General features: G+C 45.7%; 1 protein-coding gene across 2 annotated transcripts in view; it reads left to right on the top strand.

Moving 5' to 3' along the window:
- BRD8 (bromodomain containing 8) overlaps positions 1 to 27,438 on the top strand; it is a 716,998-nt gene that overhangs the window by 77,203 nt on the left and 612,357 nt on the right. For both annotated transcript variants that reach the window (XM_085618373.1, XM_085618372.1), the window contains exons 2-4: positions 13,329 to 13,425; positions 16,412 to 16,481; positions 16,976 to 17,025. In XM_085618373.1, coding sequence (XP_085474499.1) covers positions 13,329 to 13,425; positions 16,412 to 16,481; positions 16,976 to 17,025 — 217 coding nt within the window. The remainder of the gene's footprint in view (positions 1 to 13,328; positions 13,426 to 16,411; positions 16,482 to 16,975; positions 17,026 to 27,438) is intronic.

Here is a 27,438-nt window from a genome sequence, read left to right as displayed (position 1 = left end):
ACAATTCTGACTATTCCAGACCCCCAAAGCTATAAGAATGGCTTTGGCGCAGGCATTAGTCTTTTTTTTAAAGTGCATTGAATTAATAAACCACTGTTGTTACGCTCCTCTCTAAATGAGACAAAGAGCACCACCAAGCAGCAGGATGTCATAAGTGCCGAGCACCGGAAACCACCGGCTTAAATTAAGCACTGCGGGGAAGGAGCAGAGATCTGGAAATAAAGTTAAAGGCAAGGTCAGTTTTAAAAATGGACCAAATTGCAAACCTCCAATAAATGTATGAGCCTGCCTCGGTCTCACTTGCAGGTTTCACCAAAAGTATAGTCAAAATTGGATCAACCGGACCCCACCAAATATTTTATGAACTTGGCTCCCGTGTGCACAGTTCAACCCTTAGCCGTAGCACAGAGTGCAGTCTTTCTGTAACCAGGCGGGCGTGCCCAGGGCTGAGTCACTGGCAGCCAGATGGGTGTTTAAAAACATGGGATCCCAGGATGCCAAAGTCGAATCCAGGAAAGATGATGGAAGTCTCCACAATGTGCAGAGCTGCCGGGGGGGAGGGGCGAAATGCAGCGCCCGGCTCCACTTCAGGATAACGTTGTCGTCAGTGAGGTTGGCAGAACAACCCAATCTTTTCCCTCAATTATCCATCCCTTGACCCCCTTCTCACGAGAGGAGTCTCTGAAGGATTTGGTTTGTTCTGGTGTTTTTTTTTCTTTTTTGTGTCTTTCTGTCCAAGAAATGCGACATGACTTCTTTGTGCGACAACACGGGAGCGAGGAAAGGAGCCGACGGCGCTGAAAGGCTCTCGGACCGGCCTCTGTGAGCGCCCTGGTGGGAAGTCGTCGGACTTTTAGCAGAAAGGCCGTCTGTGCACACTGCACCCCCTCTCGCCGCCCCTCCCCTTTAGGGGCCTGCTGTCTCTGGGGTGCGCGTGCGCCCCCGTAGTGTGCTCTTTCATCAAGTCACCCTAGGAACTTTACGTTGCCTAGTACCTTTCGGCCAATAATGCACTCTCTCCCTTAACAACCCAGTGTAGTCTGGGAGTTGTGGTTCTGCCTCTCAATTGAATCCATTAGAATTAATTTCTATGTTTTTTGAGGAAATGGAACGTGGTGTCCCAGGTGACAACGGAGTCTTGTTGTAAACTTTCTCTGGCGGAACCTATCCATGGGCCAAGTGTGCTAAATTCATCTTTTAGCCGCTCACAGTTTGTAGTAACTACCGTTCTGCATTCTGGGGCTAGTAGTAGGCTTTCACTAGTAAAGCAAAGTTGAAGCTACAAGCTCCAGAACAGGGCCGGCTTTAGGGCGGTGCGACAGGTGCCACCGCACCGGGTGCTGGCTTCCTGGGGGCGCCGTGTTTGAAAGTTTATTATGCTTTTGAGCACCTGCTGCAGCGTTTCTTTCCCCCGGCAATTACCAGGCCCCACATAAATGTCAAGATAACTTGTGTGATTAATTATCTTCCTGGAGAGAGATGAGCATTTTGTATAGTTGAGGTTTTGACTTTGAAGTTAGTGCAGAGCGTTAATATGCCTGCTGCAAAGAACGTGTACCAAGTAGATTACAGAGTGCGTATGATGTAAACAGATCAGCAGGTTACTGCTTTCAAAAGATACATCTTTTTTGTTACTTGCAATTTATAATTTAAAATCCTAATATAGAATAGTGAGCTATTAACTTTCATCCCAGAACTGCATACACACTGCAAAGTATAAATTATTGGAATATTGATTAATGTTGCAAAAACATCTATCTACTGTAATCAGAGCCTGGGCTCTCTGCCCTCTCCCCTCCACCCCATCCAGCCACGCTCGCTTGTCTTGTTTTGAACGAATTCGGATGACTGAACATTCAAGTCAGACACTCCTGCCAGGCGCTTAGAAAAGGTCACGAGTGCGAGTGTGCGCTGTGCCACTTCCGCTTGCACCGCCCATTGCCGTTGCCAGTGTTGCCAATAACAGGAACAACACAACTACTAACTATCACACACATGCGAGTTTGACAATTCTGACTATTCCAGACCCCCAAAGCTATAAGAATGGCTTTGGCGCAGGCATTAGTCTTTTTTTTAAAGTGCATTGAATTAATAAACCACTGTTGTTACGCTCCTCTCTAAATGAGTCAAAGAGCACCACCAAGCAGCAGGATGTCATAAGTGCCGAGCACCGGAAACCACCGGCTTAAATTAAGCACTGCGGGGAAGGAGCAGAGATCTGGAAATAAAGTTAAAGGCAAGGTCAGTTTTAACAAGCATTTACAATGCAACGGTCTCGGCATTGTTAAAGTTAGAGCTATTGGCATTGCTCATGGCAATGCCGTTTCTTTAAATGTTTTAAAAACAAAAACATAAACAAAAATAATGTCATGAGCAATGCCAAAAGCTCTAACTTTACCAATGCCGAGACCATTGCATTGTAAATGCTTGTTTTAGTAGTGGCGTGACTTAGCCAACTTTGAGGCATTCAGGTATGACGCCGGTTCTCAGGGAGCTGTTTATGATCTTGCACCAGAACGGGGCTATGGAGAGTTTCAGCTTTTTGGTCAGTTGGGTGGGTATAGGATCAAGGATGTGAGAAGCGGGTTTGGAGGTGGAGATCAGTTTGAGAATCTCGGCTTCCGGGATGGGGTTGAAGGATTTCCATGTTTTCATGGGGTGCTTGTGAGTGCTGTCTTCTGTCACTGGGGCCAAGCTTTTGCAGGCGGGGTTGACGTTGATGTCCAGTGAGAGCTCAATCTTGGTTATTTTGTCTTTGAAGAAGTTGGCGAAGTTGTCACACAGGTCCTTGGAGGCCTGCATTGAGGATTCAGGGGGCTTGGAGGTTTGTTGCCTGATGATTTTGAACAGTTCTTTGAGCCTATTTTTTGCGTTGTCCAGGGCGGTGCAGACGAAAGTGGATTTTTCGCTGCTGATGTGTTTTTAGGTCTCGGCTCGAAGGCTGCGCTTGTGCAGTCTCGATCCGAGATTTAATGACTTGGAGAAGAGGGGCTTGAACCCGCCCCTCTTCTCCCCTGTTCTCCATTGGCTGGCCTCTTGAATGCTGGCCAGCCATTGGAGAAGAGGTCCGTCACTCTGAACAGGCCCCGTCCTTTTCGGATTCGGGGGCGTGTTTTTTTCAAGAAGTCTAATTATCTCCTCCAGCCAATGGCAAGAGGAGAGTAAAGGAAAACACGCCCCCGAATTCGAAACCGCCACTGCGTTTCTCCGAGGCATTTCTGCTTCGCCTCGGAGAAAGGCAGTGGTGTGCTTGTTCCCTCTTGTTCCCACCTCGACCCCAGAGCCCCCTTACAGTAGCCCTTGTCCCCTTCACGCTCTATATCCTCTCTCCCCAGGGAGCTCTGGTCTTGATTACAGATCGCCCGGGCTCACTCTTGTTTTATATGTAGCCCAGGGATGCACGGCACGCGCGGCTTTCAAGAGATACTTTTAGTAACTGGCACACTACTGGCACCGTAACGTGCGCTGATGAATGGCACTTCCTTCTCGCGTTCCGCCCGCATCGATTATCGCCGCCTGCTCTCGTTGCTGCGGGGGGTGAAGAGATGATGGCAGCTCTCCTGCCTCCTTCTTCAGCGCGAGGTGGTGGCCGTAGCGCCTTTGTAGGTGAGGCAACCAGTGTCTACACCGTGCATCACTTGCTCTGGATGGCTCTTGGGGCGAACTAGGGGGTTGGCAGGGCCGTTGCTGTCAATAGTGTAGCGGTGCAGTGGCACCATGGCCCAAGGGTGTGATGGGCAGTTTTCTAAGCAATCGTGGCTTCTTCACTACCACACCCGGTGGTGGTAGCGGGGTGTGTGTGTGGGAGGGGGGGGGAGTCCTTTTTCGCATATGGCATGGGGGTGGCAATGCCCCCATGCTACGCCACTGCCTGTCGGCACTTGAACAAATGACGGAGGAGCCGCGGATGCCTTTAGGGTGTGCCGGCTCGGCTGCTGGTGGCCAGACTGTCTGTTGACGCCCAGGCTCCGGCCTGCACTTCCCGGCCCATTGTTCAGAGGGAGATCTCCAGGGCAGAGCACATCTGCCACCCGTCTGCCTCAGATCGGCTCATCTCTAGTAGGGGGTGGGGGATTCCTGTCGCAACATTTTGTGGAAGAGAGGGCCTGGACAACACCCGTTTTCGATGCCACCGGGTCACTCGACTTGAAAGGGCGCGTGCATGTGATATGAACAAGTTTGCATTATCAGATATGCATGATACACGTGTATGTGCATCTGGTGTGTTGTATCTTGTGTGTGCATCGTGTGAATTTTCTGAATGCTGTGCTGCGGTTCTTGTGTGACAGGCAAGTTGTATTAATCAATCTGGGGGTGTTTTGTGTTTGGTATTTGTGTGCATCTACTGTGTGGATGCCTTGTTTGCTGAACCCAAACGCGTTAAAAAACAGTTGAAACACCACCAAGTACCCCACTCCTCGCACCTTTAGATGTTCCACGCGTGTTCCACGCGTATTCAACGAATATACCACGATGCAGGCGCGCAACACCCATTGGACTCGGAAGGCTTCAGACCCTCCCCGAGCCCCCCCCCCCCCCACAACCCCAACCCCCCCCCCCCCCCCCGGCGTGTGTGCCAGCCCGGGATGAGACAGCTTCCCGGGCAGCCGGGCAGACACACAGCCGCACCTGAGCAACTCACAGGTCTTTAAAAGACCATTTGCATGTTAATGAGGCCTCACTGTCGTTTCACCCCATCTACGACCCCTTGCAGCTCCATTCTGCCTATTGCTCACCCCTTCTAAGAGCCCCTGCAGCTCCACTCTGCCTATTGCTTAAAGTTTCAGCCCCCCCCGGAATTTTTTCTTAGCCCCTTCCCCCGAAATTTGGCTCTAGTTGCGCCTCTGCCACGAGGTGCATGAAGTTCTATAGGAAGCTAGAAATAATTCCATTTATATTGCGCTATTTTGAGGAGGCGTCTAAGCGCTTTTCCACGAGTAGCAGAGCATGTAACAAAAGTACAGTTTGTTCATTAGTGGTTTTTGTGGCAAGTCCCGGATGTAAACAAGGGCATGGGTACAAAAAGTGCAGAAAGCTCCTTATTCATTGACTAGTGCTTACCGTAAGTTATGGTACTTACCTTACATAAGTTACCGTGCTACTGAAATGTTCACTACAAGGAAAAACAAACAAAAATAGGTTCTTTCACGGCAGGCTGTTTACTCATCAGGCCAAAGGTTTCTGTCCGTTTTCCAGTGATGCAGGACGCATGGTGGCCCTCACACTGAAAACAAACTCACTTCTCAACGGGCCTTTTCATCAGGGCCGTGTGAAAAGGACTCAGCAAAGACATTTGCTGCCCTTTTACGTCATATTTTGTGACCTCACGTACAAATCAGGGCTGGCAAATTTTAGAAAGCTAGGCTACTCCGTGAATACTGGCAAAAAAAACTAATGCGCAGTTGCGATGTCAGAAAGGTTTTGAAATCTGTCTCCTATATGGGGAATAACTTGCATTGCTGTCATCATTAGGTGTCACGTCAGAAAGCACTGCCGGGGTATTATTTTTAAATTTAAATGTGCATTATAGCATCACACATTATGTTATTTATATTTTAGAGGCATGGTGAACTGAAAATAAATGTTGTTTCGTTTAATTTTGTTACATATTTTCAGAGCAACAGGTTTGTTTTAATCGGAACACATAATAGAAGGCAACACCAGTGGGTTTTAAAATATTGTAGTGACTGCATCCCCCACACATTCATGTACGTCATTTAGAGCAAAGTATCCAGAAGGGGTTCAAACAGCATTTGCATCCATTTCAGAACTTTCACTTATTGGAGCAGGAATGTGCATAGATCTCACTGCTGTGTTTTTGGCGGCACATGCCACCAGACCCTAAGTGATGGTAACTGCACATACAAGACGTTGTATCAGTGGTAATCCTGCGCCCAAAGTGGACAGAAAGCGTGTTTGCGAAACCTATCCCATTATTAGCGCACACGTGTTGATGAGGTGTAAAAGCATCAATGGGTTAAGAGCCAGGGTCTCACCACGCAGGTCTAAGGTACCAAACACTCTAATTTATTCCCACTGAGACTGGACACATCAAACTCTTTGACTGAATCCCTTGCTCGGCCTGATTCATCTCACAAAGGCCCGTAAAAACTTCATCAGTGCGCTCGAACACCGGAGCCTAAGCGAAACCGTAACTAAAATTCCCTAAGAGAGACCCACCCAACAAAAACATAAACAAAAATAATGTCATGAGCAATACCAATAGCTCTAACTTTAACAATGCCGAGACCGTTGCATTGTAAATGCTTGTTTGTATTTCCTTTGGGCTGCTTTGAGTTATTCTTGTAGGCTTGTGGAGTGGTTGCTCCTCCATAGTCGTTCTGTAGCTCTTAATTGTCTTCTTTCGTTGTTAATGTCTGTGTTGAACTAGGATCTGGATGGGATGTTCCTGTTTTTTTTGTTTTTGTTTCAGAGGGGCTACTTGGTCTAGAATGAATGTCATGGTTGTGTTTTAGTGAGCGGTGAGTTCTGTTGTGGATAGATCATCCGTGGAGACAGTGAGGAGGGAGTTTACCCTTTCCTCTACGTCAGTCATGTTTATCTGAGTAAGGTTTCTCGTCCATTTGGGGGGTCTTGGGTGTGATCGGTTGAGTGAGGTGGAATAGGATTAAGTGGTGGTCGGACCAGTCCACGGGCAGGGTATGGTCTATCGTGACTGTGTCACGTTGGGCGATAATGGCATCTAGGATTGCTCCTTTGTTGTGGGTTTCCTCTGAGCAGTGTTGGATAAGGTTGTTGCTGTGTAGCAGCTCATTCAGGTTCTGGATTAGCCGGTTGTTTTCTTCATTTCAGGGTAGGTTGAGATCGCCCAGAATTAGGTTGTTCGCATCTCGGAGAGAGCAGTGGGCAATCAGGTCGGACAGGTGCTCGGTGAATGCAGTGGTGTTGCCTGGGGGTGGTACATTAGATGGCAGATTAGTGTTTTGTTATTGCTTGTGTTAATGTTGGTGGTTAGGCATTCAAAGGTGTTGTAGTTAAAGGAGTCTATTCCCGACACGGAAATATTTTTGTGGGTGATTGCTATGCCTCCTCCTCTTTGGTCTTTTCTATCTTTGTTGGTGATTGCAAAGCTGATTGCTAAGCCTGGGGGGATGGATTCTGCTAGCTCTGTGGCATGCTTGGTGGCTGGTCTGCAGTTTATGAGCATGCAGTTGGTGGGGGTCGTCTCTGTTTTGGGTTTCTTCGTTCAGGGGGCCGTGGGGATGTTAGTGCGGGTGGCAGGAGGTCTAGGGGATTTCGGAAATGCCTGGTCTCTTCCCAGTCTGGTGATCACCTGAATTTTATATTGGAGGGTGACAGTAATTGGTGTGTCGTACGAGGAAGCAAGATCTTGCATCTCTTGTTCTTTCGGGTCTCTGTGTCTGATTAGAGAGGGGGGTTGGGATCCATCTCGGGTGGGGAGCCTTGGGAGGCCTTTGTTGTGTGGGGATGGGGAAAGGTGTGGATTTGATGTGGCTTATGGGGCGCGACGAGGTTGGTTAGGATTTCGCTAAAGCCCTGGATTATAGTTGCTATCTGGCTTTCAAGCAGGATGAGCCGCAGCCCAGTCTCTACGCCGGTGGGGGTGTTCTGGGCGGGTATGTCAAACCTAGAGGGGGGGAGCCTGACGTTATGTTGCCTTCTTGTAAGTATGCTATCCATGTAGGTTCTGAGCGGGGCCATGGGTGCAGGGTGACGAGGGTCGTGTTGTGGCGCCGACATTTTTTTGCATGTGAGTCTAGCGAGGTGGTTGGGAGTCACAGATTTTGTGTTGGGATTGTTTGATGTGGGTTGGGGAGTTGGAGGGCGGGGGATGGGTAGGGTGATTGCCGGAGGGGTGTAGTCGGGCCTTGTTCTCTCTGGTAGTGTTGAAAGTGGTGTTTCGTGGCAAAAGGCTCGTGATGTTATTAGGGGGCACCAGAATGGTAGGTGAGCTCTGCTGGCGGGTCCGGCTCTTCGGGGTGAGGAGGAGGGGCGGCCAAAGGGAGGAGTGCGTGAAAGGGGGCAGTCCGGAATGATGGGAATAGGGCATCAAATGTCTCTAGATTGTCATTGTTGGCTTGTATCAGGACTGTGCCGTTGGAGTAAATGGTCACAGAGGTGTTTCCATTCCGCCTAGTGCGGTTAGGGGCTGAGAATGTCAGTTTGCAGCTATGGGAAGTGTTAGTCGTTTTGGAAATGTGGAGCTGTGATCTGAGGATGGAGTTCCACTTTTCGGGTCTTTCAGTGTGTAAAATGAGATCCATTTTTATCTGTCCTTTGGAGAAGCAGTGGTATATGTCCGCGAATAGTGATTCTGGGTGTTGTCTAATCAGTTTGTGCTTAAAGTTTTTTTTCGCTTTGGGTGAAAGGTGAGGAGGGAAACTGATCGAGAAGGAGTTCGGGCCCTGCGGTTTTAAGTAGTTCGGAGAAGAGGGATTAGTGTAGGTTGACGTGACGGATGGCATTGTGTCTAAGTAGGACGGGGGGCTAGCTCCCTTTGGGAAAGGTGGGATAATGTTTCCAAAGGGGGAGACGGGGGCAATGTCCGATGGTGTACGTTAGATAAGCTGTGACCCTACCACATGAGTGGGGTTGGTCAGTGACTCACTGGTGCAAATTACCAGTAGTTAGCCCTAGAGTTAGTCCTGGGCGGCCATCAAATGGTCAGGCACATAGAGTGGTGATATAGCAGTCTGGCACCTATAGTAAGGAGAGGCAGACTCGACGGTGCCAGCGGGTCGAGGTGAGGGTGATAGTGTTGGTGAAATCACCTCTTCATGTAAAGTTAGTGACTCGCTGGTGTGCTTAGTTTGACGGTGCTAGTTATGTGCCCCGGGTGGCGATCTTAAGGTCAGGCACACAGAGTTGGGAGCTGGCCTGATCCTGGAATGCAGCTGGCAAACTGTGCGCCTCTGCTCGCTCCGCTCGCGAGACCCATAGGCCATGGGAGTGAATGTTTACAGAAAAGGCAGGACATACCCCCGCCTTTGGCCATTTGCGTGCTTTCAGTTTTGAAAGCCACACACAATGGCCAATAAAATGTGTGGGAGGAGTCTGGCCCACACGGAGAAGTCTCTTGGAAGTCTGGAGTGATTCCAAGAGGACCTCTCCTAGAGCAGCGCATACGCGCTGCGCTAGCCTGGACCTAAACAAGCATTTGCAATGCAATAGGTCTCGCATTTGCGAGAGTTTAAGCTATTGGCATTGTAAATGATAATGTCTTTTATTTATGTTTAAAAACCAACACATAGCCAAAAAGCATTCTCATTTACAATGTCAAAAGCTAATACTCTCGCAATTGCGAGATCTATTGTATTGCAAATGCTTGTTTTTCGTAGCATCAGAAGGTGAACACATATTCAAATATAATATATATGTAAAATTGACCCCAAATGAGGCCCTTGCTGTTTTTCAAAAACCGGCAAGGAGAGGAGCATTGCATTCCCCTGATTGCTGCCAGCCTGTCACAGCCATTTGTAACCAGAGGGACAGCACCAGCCATCGCGATCTAGTACACCACCATCTTTCTGGCTCCCACGGAACACGGTGCCATAACTGCACTGCGACCCCCTTAAGCAGCGCGTCTGGCTGACACCAGCATTTCTGCTTCAGCTTGCCATTGCGCCTGGAGTGCAAAAGCAACATCGGTAGCAAAGTAACCAATTTGTTTTTTTAAAACGTCACCACACTCAGCTCCGTAGTGCAGCCACCTACATGTAACACCTTAGTAAGTTTCTGCGGAGCCTGTGCCTGTGTCGGAGGGTGGTGGGAGGGTGGCGGGAAGGACGAGAATAGACAAACAATTTTTTTTTAAAATAACCACATTTAGCTTTATAGTGCATTCATGAAACACTCGCTGCTTGCATGCTATAAGTCTCTGCAGAGCTTCAAACAAGCCGATCAGTTTGCTTTCTAGAGATCACGGAACGCAGGCAGTCTACACACTGTAATATATAAAGGAAATCGGCGATGCTTTAAAATGAAGCTGCCTCAGAAGGACGAGCCATCAGGACCTTTCTACTTGGGATTTATATCTTAGCGTCACCTGACAAGCTATATGGCGAGGAATAAAAGACTAGTGTGTATTCTGTGTGCAAAACGTTGCATATTGTGGTGATAGTGTTTACCGTGAGAACATATGCGTGAACTGTAATGTAAAGTTTTCTTTTCCTGAAATAGGACAGACACATACGACAACACGCTGCTTAGTACAGAACTTCACGGAAATGTTTTAACCTGGTAATGTCACAGCAACAAGAGAAGGCCGGCAGAGCGTGGCGCGCGCGCTTGGCGGGGGCGGGGGAGCGGACCCTTTGAAGTGCTCCCAAAAAGCGGAGCGTGGCGCGCGCGCTTGGCGGGTGCGGGGGAGGGGACCCTTTGAAGTGCTCCCAAAAAGCGGATTGCATGGCGGCACGATGCGCGTGATTGTGCGCGTGCTAGCCATGCAATCCGCTTTTTGGGAGCACTTTTAAAACCCGCTTACAATAGTCTCGCTTTGCGATCGCTTACGCGATAGCAAGGCGAGACCTAAAAAGGACTGCGCGCATAGAACTAAGCGATGGTGCATCCTCTCGCTCGTGTTCCATGCCGGATAAGGTTGGGAGACCACAGTCTCCTTGAAAGGCAGTGCTAATGCCTAAAATTTCATTAAACCTGCAAAAGAAACAGTCGCGCTTACACAAATGAGCGCAGATTGGAGTATCTGATCTCGCTCACATGCCACGGCGCCAATGGCAACAGAACATCAGCAGATAGTGGCGCACATACCTAGAGAGCGCGTATGTCAGTATAAGCACCTTAATAACTGACAAAATGCAAACGATGTGGGTGGCATATTAGAAAAACACTTCTCTTATGACAGCTGGAGTAGCAAAAAAAAAGAGAAAGGATAACAGGTCTTATAGGCTTTCTTAGGCCCTGATTGGAGGATGGTGTGATGTCATAGGGCAGTTCATGGGATATTAAGGTTTTGTGGTTCACTGCAGTGTTTACCGTTACCTGATTGACTGCTGTGTTTTTGCAGTAAAGTAAAGCGAAGCATAATCTGAAGCCTCCGGTCCTGACTTAAAATTCCATCCAACCATTATTCCATCCCTTTTCTCTCTGATTCATCCCAAAAAACATTTGAGTGCCATGAACTCCCAAACATCCTTTTCAAACTCCCCCCTCCATTTTATCCAATTCACCCAACTAAACAGGCACACATGCCCACTACTCTCTAACAACTCAAAACTTCCCTTTTCTTATCCAGTTCCATTATTCCATCCCTGCACAAAACACTACTCAATGCATGAGACCTTGCGAGCACAAAAATAAAACAACTAATTCACAAGGGAAAAAAGGAATCCTATATTACTAATCTACCAACTATTTAACTCTAATGTTGAGTTTCAGAGTAGTCTGCCTCTCGCTACAAAGCACGTTAACAGCAATTTACAATTACATAAATACTCATTGAATGATAAACTTTGCCCTTAATCCAGCCTCTTGATCACAGTAGGTTTGTGTGTAAGTGCGAAACCATACCACCAAGTGTAGAACTTACATTACTATACCGTCTGTCCGCTGTGCAGTATTATGTAACAACAACCTGTGCCCTTATTGCAGCCCTTAATGTTGTTTTTATAGTTACAACACAATGCTCTCAGTGCAGCCTATTATCATATCAACCGCTCTCTGTGCGACTCTTTACATTACCATGATACAGCTCCTTTTCAACCCTGTTTCATGATACCTTTTGTTCTTTTTGTCGTCATCGCAAAACAATATTAACCATGCTCACTGTTTTTAGCCATTATATCAATTTATCTACTTCTGACTTAAAAAGCCACATCAGAATTGGAAACATAGATGCACCAACAATAGGCCACAGGACTTTACCAGCCCTGTTATACGCGGACGACTGCGTTCTAATTTCAAGAACCGGGGTGGGTTTACAAAGGCTTTTAATCAGTTTTAATGAATTTATGAGCGATCTTGAGTCAAAAACAAATGTTGCCAAGTCACACGTCTTGGTAGCAGGAAAAGCTCCTTCTAAGACGAAAACTTTCTACATAAAGAATGAAATATTATGTCAGGTGCCAATTTTTTCCTATTTGGGCATTCTTTTTAACGAAAAAAACTCTTGGTCCCACCTAGTTAATGCCAGGATTGGGGGCTTCAATAAAAATATGGAGGCCAAAAAAATTTGGTTTTCGCCCCATAAAAGTAATTATTGATATTTATAAAGCAAGAACATGCGCCGTTACATTATACGGCGCTGGAGTTTGGGGTTGCTCAAACATATCGGGTCTCCAAAGAGCTGAGAACTTAATGTTAAAACGTGTGCTGACATTACCTAAAAGCACCCCTGCCACTATGTGTCATAATGAATTAGGTGTTATACCATTATCTTTTCGCATGCAATTATAACCATTGATGCTTTGGCGTAGCATCTGGGTAAAAGAGGAACCAGTCCTGAAACGTGACATAATTTTAGATTGTTTAAAACTGGATTATGCAAAAAAAATACCATGGCTCTCTTACTTGCAAGAACAATTGGAGAAGTTGGGATTGCAGGATTGTATTAACAGCCCTGGAAATATATCTGCAATTCCTAAGGCCAAGCTCAAAAGTGATTTTCTTTTACTCCTGAAGCATGAAAGAGATAGTCAAGAGACGTTAAAAAAAGGGTCGTTGAGCATTCACTACTAATTAGCTCCCCACGAATTGAATCCTATCTCTCCTTCTATTTTAATCAAGCAAAGATGGTTTATTTGATTAGGTTCAGAATGGGTATTGCTCATTTACTGGTATCGTACCCACGTGATGCATATTGTGATGCCAAATTAGAACTGTGCCCATGTAATTCAATTTCTGCACAAAGCACCTTGCACTTTATGTTTTTTTGTAAATTGTACCTTAACCCTAGACACACTTTTTTAAAACCATTATTAAGATTTTTAAATATTCGAAAGTGTCAACCTGCACTATGTCATCTGCTTCTTTTAAATAATGAATTCACCTGTCTTATGGTCTATAAGTATATCTCCGCTGCAGTTCGACTTCGTAATGTTGTCGGAAAATGAACTCTTGGGTATCATTCACATTGGTTAAATTCTTAATATGCGTATTATTGTTAAAATAATGTTTTATTTGTTCTTTTATGGCTGTCATTAAGCCGAATAAAGATTTTTGACTGACTGACTGACTGACTACTTCAGACTTAATGCAGTGAATGTGCCACTGTTTCTTTACTAAGTGCTGTCTGCTGAGGCCCTAGATAATGTTGGATGCTTGGTGGGATCTTTAATGAGTGATTCCTGTTCTGTATCTGCTAAGGGTTTGTTTCTGTCTCTTTCTTAAAGAACACAAGCTGCTGAGCGCTGGTCCAACAGAGCCATGGTCAACTCGAGAGAAACTGTGCCTGGCCTCATCGGTCATGAGGAGCGGCGACCAGAATTGGTGAGTATGTTTCTTCCCGAGGTCACATAATTCTTATGGTAACCAACATTCCCTGTGAGATCTGGCGCGCCGACTGGCATCTTGCGTCCCTTCTTGATAGAAAGGTAGGACCAAGCGCAGGGATTGAGGTGCTAATAGGCCTAGAGAGATTTCTGCAGCTGGCTGGTGCACTGGCAATCAGTGAAACATTTCAAAAGCACTTGTGTGTTCTGGCATTACTGTGTTTGTATTCAAATTGGGACTACGCTCTGGCAAGCCTGAATATGTTTTCCTGTCTCTTGAACACCATGACATGCCCAATACATTAATGTCATGCTAGCTGATGTCCTGACAAACCCAAATGTACTTCTTACAATGGGCTTAAATCAAAGCAGTTAGGATATGGATCCTACCAACAAATGCTATAACCTTCAAACCCAGAGAAAGGTTACCAGCAAAGCACCCATGACCCGAACATTTAGAAAATAACAAGAAAATGAATTACTTATTCTGGTCAGCATTAGACTTAGCTTTGGCATGACAGACAGTGGCAACAAAACTTCAGCAGTAGCAAAAGATTCTGAAGCTGAGAAGACTCAGTTTGATGCGAGAGAATGATTTAGTAGAGAGATCCTCTTGGCACAGTAAATACCAGTGATTTTGACTGTCAGCAGTTTAAAGCTTAAATTTAATTATTCATTTGGCAGCAGCGGCACTTTGAGCAGTAACATTTGCAAAAGAACAGTAAACTTTACCTAGTAACTGAGATAGATGGGTAGTTCACACAAAATTAGGTTGCAAATTTAAGCAAATGGTAAACAACACCATTTTGTACACATAAGCAACAATGAAAGACATAACTATAGATGGAAAAATACAACTAAAAGAACAATTCTTGCATATGTACATTATGTACAGTCTGTGGAAGGTACAATTCATGCTTTGCCTTCTGCCATCATACATCACCCTCATTATGGTTGATTTGCACTCCTGAATTGAAGGGCTGTCTATGATGATTAGGGAAATTAAGTTCCAGTGATAGGGCCCTGAAGGTAGAAGGACCATGATCTATGTGAAACACAGGGCAGTGTGGGTGAAACCAGAAGGTTATATTGGCAGGTCATAGACCATAAGTTGTTTTATAGCAGATCAGTGTGATAGACTAGAAAAAGCTGTATACAAAATAAGCACCAGTAAATTGTAAGGGCCCTGTTTTCTGCTGGTATACTGCTGGTCTGGTTACAGTAGAATGTCTAGGGGCGTTCTAAAGTATTTTTGTAGCAACGCTTAGGACCTTGTCCAAGAGGTTAAAGGAGTGTTGAGGGAAGCTCACTAGTAGGCTTATAGTAATCAAGTGCACTGCATCACGGGGCATTTGTCAGAGCTTTACCCTAATAGAATGGGTGAGAAGGCATTTCTTTGGCATATTTAAAATGCACTGTTCTGCTGTGGCAATGGTAATGATTTCATTGGTGCGATAGGACTGAAAAGAACATCAAGGTTTCTGGCAGATGAGGCAAATGTCAGGGTGTTGGGAGGGAAGTGAACTGGATATGGTAAATAGGCTGATGCACTAGAGGAAGTAAAGGGTAGCTCTTTCACCTGTGATCAGTTTAGAGTGAGGGATAAAAGCGCGATCGATGGCATGTCTTGAGCTAGTCTGAAGGGTGTGACTGGAGGAGGGGTGAGACATGAGGAAAATATTTTTTAGTCTTCTGTGAAGAGTTGACTGGAAACCCAAAAGAAGAAATATCACCAAAGGAGATCTCAGAAAGAGAGCGGAAACAAAAATGGGCCCTACACTGAGCCATGGGGGACACCAACTGGTAATGCTATGCATAGTTTGGAGTCTTGGGGAACTAAGAACAAGTGATCAGGTGATAAAAAGAAAATTATTTTAGGGCTGAGCTGGTAATTCCTGGAGGGTTGAGGGAAGATACCTGCACGTAAAGAATGCAGAGAAAAGAAATAGATACTAAGGAGGATCATAATACACCTTCCTCTTTTCCCAACAAAACAAAAACATTTAAAACAAAAACCCTTCACTTAAAAAAAAAATTAAAAAAGGGAAACACCCTATTTGTGGAATCTATGATTGATGCAGCGGATAAAGGGTGGACTTTGGGCATTCTAGTTGCACAAGCCAATCTGTGCCCATTTTTTCATGCCCTAATATGTTGCAGCTGCACTACGCCGCCACTGAAAGATTTGTGTATAAATTTAGGGGATGCTCAGAAAAATATCGAAAGGCACAGGGAGATTGGTTAGCTTATTCTGAATCCCTGCGTTTGGAGGACTAGCTCTCCTGCGACACTCTTTGTTTCCTCTTCTATTAGGCAATGTGGGGTTTGGGATCACTACAGCAAAGTTATTTCTACTGTTCTTTTTCTTGCATGTAGCCTGTAAACAAATAAAGAATGTTATAAAAAAAGTATTCTGCAGCCAACCCATTTTGAATTGCTCTGGCATGATGTCATGAATAGGATCCTCAAGGGGAAATGCACTGAATCTTCTGGTGCAGGGTTGGTCCTTAAAAGGGTCTTTTGTGCTTGTAATGCGGGATTCATTTCTGGATCCACACTTCACCATATATCACAAGGGACAATGCATGTTTAAATAATAGGGTTTTCAGGATCACACAGGTTGCAGGACTGATGCATTTAATTTTTTATCCTTGACTGAAAGCAGTGTCACAGAAATGTCTGGGTTTTTAGGTTCATTAAAATGTTGTAGCTGTCCGTGGGTTAAGAAGATTTTTCTGAGCTTGGAAGGTCCTTTGATGACATTGGCCTAGAGAAGAAATCATGCCCCTGAGCCTTCGAGGGAAAAAAGCAAGCATGAATGCTTGATCTTTGTCCGTTGAAGGATAGATGCCTAATGAGAAGTAATGGCAGATACAGATTGTCCTTGCCTGTTGTGTTGTGAGCACTCATAAAAGTATTAGACAAAACATTCACATTAGACTGAAGCTGTCATATGTTGAGCGCATCTTTCCTGTTTTATGCAGGGTCTCAGTGAGCCGGGCCATAAAGCCATTTGCAGAGCCAGGACGTCCACCTGACTGGTTCTCTCAGAAGGTAAGCTATATATGTCTGCTTTCAGACTCTGCACATGTGTCTCTCCCTAGGGAGTTATTATATGCACTCTCCTGACTGTACTTATTCAGAACTGTTTCTATGTTTGTTTTACATTGTCTTTGGACGTTTCTCTCTGTTATCTTCTCATTCTCTGCACTTGTCTGCTGTCTGGACCGTTTAGTTTATTGTGGGCTCTGTTTGCTTTGTTGGTGAAATACCTTTGTGTATTTGCTTTCTGTGGTCTTTCTACCTATTCGACCTCGCCTGGCCACTCTTGATGCAGTTATTTTTATCCACGACATTCTGTAGTCTAAGCCCGCCATGTTGTTTTCTCTCTGTCTGAAGTGGGTTGTTTTCAGCTCTCTCAAATGTCTTTCATTTGTTCTCTCCTCTTGACTCTATTTAGCATGTCTGGTTTCTATCTGGTTTCTATGTGTACTTTCCTTCATGTTGTGTTCTTTTGTATACTCAGTCTCTCTTACCTTATTTTGCAGCACTGTGCCTCACAGTATTCTGAGCTGCTGGAAACTACAGAAACTCCAAAGTGAGTATGCCCGGATGTATAGTAGTGTTCTGAGATGCAAGTTAAATTTAAATACACACAGACGCCTTGTTGCACAACTTAAATGGGCCCAAGTACCCTTTCAGTTCTCTATTGTTTTGGCTATCTTTAAAATCTTAGTTACCTACAGGACCTTATTGTGGAGAAGTGTGGCTCACTGGTTAGAGTAGGCAGACCTGGAAGCAGAGGTCAGCCCGGGACCAGGGTTCAATTCCCGGCTCGGCTGGGTCTTGAGTCCATAAATTGTCCATGGACTCGATAATTCTCGCTCCAGTGCATACTCGATTCATGGGTTCACACTCTGTGACTCTGGGCAATAGCTTGCTTAATCTCCACAATGGCCCCTCGCGGCGGGATGCCTGGCTTTCACCTTGTGGATGCCCTGCAGGGTTATCTCACAGGGGAATACCAGGACGGGTTCCCTAAGCAAGCGCTTAGAGACCGGTTGGTGATTTGCGCTATATAAATATCTGCACATTTACATTTACCAGAAAATCTTTGTACCATTCAACCCATGCAGGTTAGCTTCAAACTGTCCTCATCTATAGAACATGCATGAAAAATGTAAGGGAAGGTACCTAACGAACCCGGAACAAATTCATCACAGTATATTCTCATTTACTGGATTTGCTACACTACCATCATTTGCACCATTTATACAGAAACATAAACAGACCAAGTTTGAGGTCTAGAACTGAAGACGATATTTGTATCATATATTTGATTTATATGTTCTCTTAGTTGTAAATGCCACTCAAGAAACTTTTCCAGTTTCTCAGATATCTTCATTTATTGATAATGTCTTTGCAGCAAGTCTATTATTTATATGAAGCAGACAACAGGCTTTGGTTTGTTTGCATAGACCTGCCCACAAATAGCGTTGCTGCAATGATGAAAATGTAGCTGCCACCTCTGCGTGAGTAGAAACTAGGTCCTCATGCGCTGCTACGATTAAACCTAACCTGCCTTCTGAATTTGGTATCCCCCACTCTGGGAATCTGAGCAAATTGAATGTTTTGCGCATTTAACTAGTAGGAGTATTTTGTTGGAAAGCCTTTCGGCAGATGGGTGCTGTAGCGCGCAGCCTTGATAGCCATCTTGATGTCTCCATTTATCCTCATACTAGAACAAGTAATTGCAGCGACTGCGGCAGTTTGAGCTGTTGTTTTTGCGGCTTCGTCAGCCATGGAATTCCCTACAATGTGTATTCCTACACACTGATGATTCAGTGTGTGTATTGCATGAGTTTGGGGCAAACACTGTTTGAGTTTGGCCACCTGTCCCCAAAGCAGTTTGTGCTTTATGATGTACTCTTTGGAATCTGTATCTATTCTGGCTCCAGTAGTGTAAATACTCGTTGTAATGCTGGACACAATAACACAAATCACACACTATCAGTGTGGGGAATCCGGGATCTGTATTTTCAAGTGCCAGAATTAGAGCTCGAAGTTCAGCCAGCTGCGCTGTGCAATCACCTGCGACTCCTGCAACACCTGCAATCACCTGTGACTACGTTGAGGTTTTGTGATGGCGAAATTCACCATCCTCCATTCTATCCTTAACAGCGGTGCACGCTGCAGAGTATTGGTGTTTTGTCCCTACGACAGGCTGTGCAGAACCGTCAGTATAGACGATGTAATCATACTGATCAAGAGGCATAACTTCATTAGGTAGAAGATATTAATTTTTGTATTGCAGGTTTGCTTGTGTTTGTAGTGTAGAGTCAAAACTGTAGTCTACATCTGTTGCGGTGGGAGAGTTGGACCACTGTATCCATCTTAGAGGTAAAGGTTTAGCGTTAGGAACGCTGGCCTTTGTGACAGCCTCTATGGCTGGAACCGGAGTCACAACAATAATGTGTTTCCCCTGAGCCAAGGATTTTTCTCTCACTTCAGCAGTCTGTACCGCCGTCAGAATCTTTTCTGTTGGTGCAAAACCCATTTCAGCATCGGTGTACAAATGAGATTTATATACAATTGGTACAGTGTCTCCTTTGTTGAATGTGATATAGGTGTACCCTGATGCACCCGCAGTTATACGGATCACCTGGTTGGTGGAAGCTAGCATGTCAGCTTGTTCTGAACGTAGTATTTGTGTGTGGTCAGTTGCCCAATGTGTGCTTGAAATGTTTGGACATATTGCGTCGTAGAATGGTTTTACCCCCTCTGCTTAGTGTGAAATCTAGGTTCTGCCAAAAATCAAGAAACCTAAAATTGATTGGAGTTTCTTTAGTGTGTTTGGGGGTTGGAGAAGCTCACACTTCTCAAGGAAGTGTGTCACTAGGCTTCTGCCTTCACTACACAACTCGTATCCTAAAAATAAGACATTGAGGTGGGTTGTCTTTGATTTTTTTTTTGTAGTTGAATCTATAGTCTATGTGGGCAAATCCCTAAACTATGCAATGTACTCTAGCCAAGTGAATTGAAAGGTCATCATCCGTTAGATATATGTCATCGACATAGGATAATGCCTGATCATCATAATCTTACAAACGTTCTGTAACCCGGGTTGAAAACAGCCCTGGGCTTTTCTTGCACCCCTGGGGCAATCACCAGAACTGTTTTTGAGAACCCAGCACACTGAATGTGATCAAGTACCTGCTTTCAGGTGTTATGTTTTGGCAGAAAAACCCATTTGAAATGTCTAAAGTGGTTTTGTATTTTTTTCTGCACTATGTTGTTCATTAGTTCTGCACTGTGTGCATTTGCACAGTGAATATACATGCATCTGTGTTGAAGTGTCTTCAATCTAATACTAGATGATATGAATAGTCCGGTTTCATTACTGGAAACAAAGGATTATTCTTAGGGGAGGTGCAACGTTTGATTACACCTTGATATTCAAGTTGTGTGATGATCTCTCTAACTTGTTTTTAATGGAGTATTGTTGTTGAGGTTGTGGGGTTTGCCTCACTGGTATGGCTTGATAAGGGGAACCGTCATCCCATCCCACATGGTTGCGGTATAACACAGGAGCTAGTACTAAAGCCCACTCACTGGACTAAGAATGTTTACCTGAATCTGGGACAAGGTCGGAAAAAGCAGGGAAAATTACTGTTTCTCCCTTGGGACAGTCCATGACAAATTCCGGTGGCCAATCCCTTTCAGCCAAGATAATGCCATAGCTGAAAGACAAGTTCTCCCAAAAAAGAACATTAATGGTGCGTGGTATATCCCCTTCCATTTGGAGTTGCATCTCATACAATCGATGTGGGGCACACGCTCTCGTAGATGGCATTTCCACCTGGATATAGTCACTGAATGCTACTGCTGCAAGACAGTCCATCAGGCTCTGGCGAATTATCGTGACTTCTGCCGCACTGTGTAGCATGGTCAGAGCCCACTCCCCACTCCCTAGCGGTGTCCTCAATATCCGTGGCATAATTTACTTTAATGCCAGCCACCTTTTTATTTTTTAATTGAGTGAGGCTTGAACGGTTTAGTTTTATCTTACTTTTTAGGTCGAGCCTAGCACAGCGCGCATGCGCTGCTGTAGGAGATGACCTTTTGGAATCGGTCTGCACTTTTCCTCACACTCATGCTTGTGGCGGTATCCACCTTGCGGGAGCGAGCAGCGGCGCGCAGGGGCCATCTGTTTCCAATTAGCGTGGCCGCGCTTGTTTACATTTGCCTGTCTCGTATTTGCTTTCACCACAATGGGGTCTGCTCGCTGCCTGCAGGACTGTTTGTTCCCATTTGAAGTATCTGTGAGGATATAATGTTTATGAAAAAGTATCTCTTGGGCACTTTTCTCGTGCTGAAATGAGCAGCGGCAGCCCTCCTTTATGTCATGCGCATTTTCCTCAGTCATTTTGCTTCCGTTTATACCTCTAGTTTTAGTTTTGTTCTCTTCTATTAATTAATTATCTCGTTTCCTTTCACGGACCGTGGAAAATGCAGCTTTTGGTGTTAGTGTCCGATGTCAGGGGACTCCTGAATCCAGACCAAGGCAAATGAGCTTCCACGGGAGCGAAGATTTTGATCCCTACACTTTCAGAAAACAATTCCTGGAGGAAGATAGAAGAACCTACTCACAGGATATTGCTCGCCAAAAGTGAGGGGAATAACCAAAGAGTGACCACCACTCTTCCCCTGAGGTTGTATCAGGAAGCGTTGTTTGTGTATCAGTAGATTGCTAAAACAAAAGATTACAGGCTAGTTTTACAGTTTGCTCAATATGTCTAAACACAGAGTCTAGAACATTAATGCATGTCTATATCATTGACATGTAGTCCACTTACCGGTTGGAGTGACCTGGTGTTGCCCAAAGATGTCCCAGCAAGGTAAATCTGCACACGCAATAGAGGTTTTCTGTGGATTGCCGGTATGATCCAGGATACGTCCACTGAGAGGACTGATAGGGAAGAGGCTAAATAAGCTCACTCGCAACCACAGTCATTCAAGGTCACATAGAAATAAAAAGGTGAGTCAAGGGGTGTGTTCTAGGGAGTAGGATGGGGGGTTTGGATAGTGTAGGTCACTATAGCTCCGTTTCAAGGAAGAGGAGCAAGTAAATAGAGCATGTGCAAAAACAAAGGCTACGGGAGGTGTAATTATCGTGCCGCTCTGGCCGGCTCATGAAGGATACATAGAGCGGATCAGACGCGAACACGAGAGTAAATAGAAAAGGGTGTGTCGTGCTGACCGGCTCCCAAAAATGAATAGGGAGCGGATCAATGGCGGATACAGATGCGTGCAGCATTGGCCGGCTCCAGGGAAATGAGTGAGCGGAGCAACAAAGTACACGTAACTTGAGTACCGCGCTGGCCGGCTCCGGGGACAAGCAAGGAGCGGAACAGCAGTGGATACACAAGCCAATGCTATGAGGGTGCCGCGCTGGTTGGTTCCAGTAGTCACAAGAGGAGTGGAGCAGAAACGGACACGCCTCTCTGATCGGCACAATGGCGCGCCACGCTGGCTGGCTCCGGGGGCAAGGAAGGAGCGGAGCAGCGACGGTCACGCTATCTGAGGGGCAGCAATGGCGCGCCGCGATGGTCGGCTCCAGGACAAGGAAGGAGCGGAGCAGCGACAGTCACGCTATCAAATCGCTAATACAAGCGGTACCTTAGCAGTAGATTTTCAAGGCGTCTTAAGGTGGCGTTAAGTAACGCCGGAGGTAAACGGAGATCAGGAACTCGAAACTTGGTTAGTAAGGATGGGGCGTGGTCACCAGCCAGGGACAGGATCAGTAAGCCAAGCATTGGTTCACGGGTGAGACGGCCTCTTATGGAAGTCAGGGATCGTCTTAAAAGTACACACTTCTTATGTCACTTAGGGGTCATCCCAAAATGAGTTACTCTGTGAGCTGACATGGAGGTAGATCATGCATTAAGGCTCCAACTCTCCCTATTCCTTAGCCTTTCAGCAATGGGGATCCTAACATCCAACGCAGGTTTGCGCCACTGAGTGCTAAAGCAAGAGAAAACTTTCCGATTTTCGTAACTGTTTCAGTCATACATGACAGCGTTTTTCATGCGTTCACATTTATAGCACGCCCCATGCCCTTATTCTGAGTGTGCGGATCTCATTTGTGCTTGGATTGTGGAGCCGGGTTAATTGACTAGGCGTGCAGGAATTGTTTTGCACCGCATCCCTAGTAAATACTTTTTTTTTCCGTAGAGGACCATAACGCTACCCTTACAAAACTATTGTAGTAATATGTCGATCCCAACTTCAGCGACCACTACTTCATAGGTCTTGCTTGGCCATAAAATTCAGCTCTCCTCCTACGTCCCCGAGTATGACTCAAGCAGAGCAGGATGCAGTTCTTCTCCGTCTTATCATAGGTAAGCCTTGTTCCTGCAGCTGGTGTTGGAACTCCAGACACAATTTAGCCAGGTGGTAATTCAGCCAGGTAAAATCACATGAGTTTTTTTTTAAGCTGCAGCAGCTCCCACGGCTGGTCACCTGATTTGATTGTCTTTAATGCTCCCCTCCCGTCAGACCTCATCTACCCCTTCACGCCCCACTCCCACACCCCCTTCCTCTACCCTTACTCCACAAAGAGGCCCCCGCAGCTCACTCTCTGTTACACACCCTATTACCAGAGGCTGGGGAGGGACAGAGAAAACCGAAGAAGGCAATGACCATCCTATCACCTTCTTTTTATGACACACAAATGGCAACAGAAATAAACCTAAGTACACACACTTTACACCACTAATATCTCAAAACCATATAGAGGACAGGAATGAACACAATGATAAGTAATCATGCAATTACACACAACCAGATACAGATCCAACTAACCAACAGTAATGGCAAATTAATGCCAGATCAACAGCAAAGAGTTTGCACAGAGCACAAAACAAAGCATCTTTACACTGAACCTCACGAGTATTTGCACACACATGCTTAGTAGAGTATCCAAAGAAATATGATTTTAATCCCTCTGTGTACATTGTATACCACACAAGGGGTAGTTGACACCCCTCACGTCTAGAGCGCCCTGTCTTGTAAGTTTAGGCCGTCATACATGTGCCTTCACTGCTAATGCGCGCATATCACTGTTACAGGGGGCTCTAAGTGAGCCGGCTCCTGCCGGTGCTCAGCACCGTCAGTTTTAAAAAGCAGGTGCTAAGGTCATATTGAGCTCTCCGTTTATGCCCTCACTCTCTGGGTGGAAAAAAAAATCTTACCTCTGCAGCAGTGCACGGTTTTAAATGTAACTTTTTAAAACAAATTCTATACTGCGTGAACTTTACCCGAATATATCGGAGCGTTTTACATTGGCACCAGTTAAATTACACAAAGACAACGATCATGTTTTAGTAGGCACGGGGATTGTCCAGAATCACAGAATTGTTAGCCAGTACCGAGACTCCAGTGTGGTTTTCACGCCAGCTCCAAGGTCAGCAACTCTAGCCTTACGCAACAACTTTGCCCACAAGAACTATTTTCAATGGTATATACAACGAAGCCATAGTTGTTGCTTATTTATCTTATGCAATCAACAACCATTCACAAAGGCAATAGACCTGTTTGTTGTAGGTGTAATGTTACTTGTTGTCTTATATATCTGCATGCAATGACAGAAGCAGCAAAATACCAGTCGGGTGGCACACTGCTAAGCACAGATTTTTAGCTTAAAGTGTTTAAGCCACGCCCTTAATTATGTCTGTCACGCCCATTTGAGACACCCCCCCCCCCCCCCCCTCCAGTTTTTTCATCCCACTTAAATCCCTGCTGCTGAAGTCCTGGTGTCGATGTTGGCTAACATCATGAGGAGCGTCAGTCGCAGCTTTTGTGTCAGGGAAACGCCATAGTGTGAACACGTGTTCGTTGTTTTATTAATACATATAATATTTTACACACTACCAGTGTATGTCCTTCTACGAATCTGTGTGAGTTTATAAACTACACATACCGTTTCAGTAACATCAAAAGTTTGTGGTAGAAAGGTTCCTGCTTGTTTCACAAAAAGCCATATTTAAAGATTGCCTATAAACAACTTAGTCAGCAAAGCATGGGAGAATGGGCCCGATTTACAAGGGTGTTGCTATAATTTACGTGCTCCAGTTTATTCCTGGACAAAATAAACTCACACTTCCTAACAGCAAAATCTTTCTAGATCAGGCTCTGCGCCTCTACCAGTGGGGTAAATGGACAGCCTGTATGTGGCTGTCAAACTGTATACACCGTAAAAATGTAACACGCCAGCCATCATTTGCTTTAAGTACAGGTTCTGAAAAACAGTTTAATTTTCCAACGGCTTCATTGACCTTTGAACCCACAAATATATGACCTGGTCTGGGTGCCTGCAACCTGTACCCTTCTTTGCTTCAGGGAGCTGTTTGTTTCACTTCAGAGCAGCTTTCTGCTGTAAGTGAGCGGCATGGCTAAACACTTATAAGATCCTAAGGCGAGACCTATTGGCTATGCCAGTGCTTGTTTATTATGAAGTCAGAAGAGGGTTGTGACTTCTTCTTCAGTTTCAAGTGCTCCTCCGATCTGCACTCTGATCGTTCTACTCTCTCCGAGCGTTTTTCGGATAACTCTTGAAAGGAACGAGATGAACGTGTATCAGTATCCTGATACCTGTCAGGCGTTTTGATATTATCTCAGTTACGCAGATTATAGCGCTTTTCAGTGGCCTCCTGTTGAGGAGATCAGCCCTGCAATTTATTCTTTTCTTTGTGTTTCTTATTATCCCACTTCTTCTTAGAGGAAGAATCTGATCCCTGCGTCGAGTTATCCTATTCAGAATGATTTTTAATTTGTGGTTTACTAGTTCGAACTTCCAAATTATCTCTACCTATTGTTGTATAGGTCAATGCTGCTGCTTCCCCTTTAATGTTACTTAACATTATGGTGGATACTGTAGCAAAGTTGCCCATTAGTTTCATCCCCCAATCCAGGTCAGGTTCTGGATCGGTTTAAGCACCTCTGGCAAAACAGCTATTGAGGGTGTACCATTAGTTCTGGTATGTACTGCAGCTAAGACTGTACCCCGAGGGGTGCAGTCTTCCACTGGTGGAGCCATCCCCATTGTCAGACATATGGTGAGCATTCTGTTTTTACTGAGGTCCAATAGGGGGAAGCACTGCTTCTATCTGGCTTGTTTTTTGTGCAATCCAGAATGGAATTTCTGCCCGTCTGAGGGGAATCTTACCCATGAATGCATTGATGTTTTGTAGATTAATTCCAGCTGTAGCCAATTGTGGTTGTGCAGCTTGAGCAGCCCTTGCAGGTTTTATTCTCATTGTTATTATGACAAACTGTGTCAAACATCTTTATGCTCTAACCATATCTGTTTATAGTGTATGTAGCTTTGGAGCTGTCAGATTATTTATTGCTGAATAAGGAGTGTAACCGACTAAGACTGGCCATGTTGCTCCCTCATTGCTAAGGGGTGTAAGAAAGTGCCCTCTTTTTGCATGGTTACCCCCACTTTTTGCCAAACTGTTGATGTACTTTGACTGAGTGTGCCCCGGGTTCCTGACAACCAGGTACCCAGGGCCTATGTTCTTTCCCTAAAAACTGCATTAAGACAAATACCAATTGGCACTCTTTGGCCACATGTCAGTCCCTTGTAAATGGTACCATAGGTACCAAGGGCACTGTGGCCAGAAAAAGCTTCTGAGGGCTGCAGGACTGATTGTGCCACCCTTAGAGGCCCTGTACCTTTATATTTATATATATATATCTATATATATACACACACACACACACTCACACTCTCACACTCACACTCACACTCACACTCACACACTCTCACACTCTCACACTCACACTCTCACACTCACACTCACACTCACACTCTCACACTCACTCTCACTCTCCAAATTGAAAAGTCGACATGGCACACCAGTGGTGAGGGGGCAGGTGCATGAGCCCTGTACCCCTGCATTGTTTATGCCAGTTCTTAGAATTGTAAGTGCAGTAATGCCATTAAGAGTACATGGTGCTGGGAGTTTGTCATTGCGAACTCCATAGCACCATAATGGCTTTACTTGAAACTGAGAATGTTGGTATCAAACTTCTCAGCGCATTAGACCATTGCCAGTGTGGGATTTAATGAAAAATGCACTCAGAGGGCATCTGAGAGATGCCCCCTGAAAAACGACCTAACTCTAGTGTCCTGGCTGAGTGGCTTCTCGCTAGCTGCCACCACCAGAAATGTTTCTGGACCCCAGGGTCGAGAGCACAATGCACATCCTGGGACAAGGTGCCAAGCCTCCCCCCCCAGGATGGGCAGGGTCTACGAAAGGGAAGCTTCAAAGGCTTGCCGCCTTTGTGAGCTACCTTGGCCCTTTGCTGCTTGCAGCAACTGACCCCCACCGGTTCTGACCCCCACTTTGGGTTGGAGAATCGGCGGGGAAACCATGTGAGGAAGGGAGATATGCCCACCTTTGCCAACCCCACCTCTTAGATGGGGGAGGGGAGGTGAAGAACCACTCTCAGTCCCCGCTATCTTGCAGATGGGGGACCCAGCCAACCAGAGAGAAGCATATGCCCCCCCTCCCACTGTAGGGTGGCATAATAGCGGGTGTACCCTCCCCAAAGAAGGGACCCATTGGTCCCAACCTTTACTTACCTGTAACGCCCCTAAATCTAGTATTTAGAGGCAACCCCGAACCTTGCCTCCTCAGACAATAACCGACCAGAAGAAGAGAAGAAGGACCGAAGAAGCTGTGCTGAACTAAGAAGAGGAGGACACCCACTGACTTGGCCTTAGCCCTACTGGCCTGTCCGCACCTGGAGCCTGCTCCAGGGATATCCCAGTGTGTCCTGCAGCCAGCAGCCCTCAAGAACCAGAAGGACCTGCCCTGTCTTCCAAACCCAAAACTTTTTCTTCAGTGAGCCCCAGATTTGCTCACCCTCAGGCTCTGGCTCCAGCCAAATCCACGAGTCTGCACCACTCTGCACCCGACACCCACGGCCCGAGTTCGAGTGG

This window comes from Triturus cristatus, chromosome 7 (genome assembly GCF_964204655.1).
Source record: "Triturus cristatus chromosome 7, aTriCri1.1, whole genome shotgun sequence".
In the NCBI taxonomy this organism is placed as follows: Eukaryota; Metazoa; Chordata; class Amphibia; order Caudata; family Salamandridae; genus Triturus; species Triturus cristatus.
Note: the sequence above shows the minus strand (reverse complement) of the source record. Positions and strands in the feature narration are given on the sequence as shown.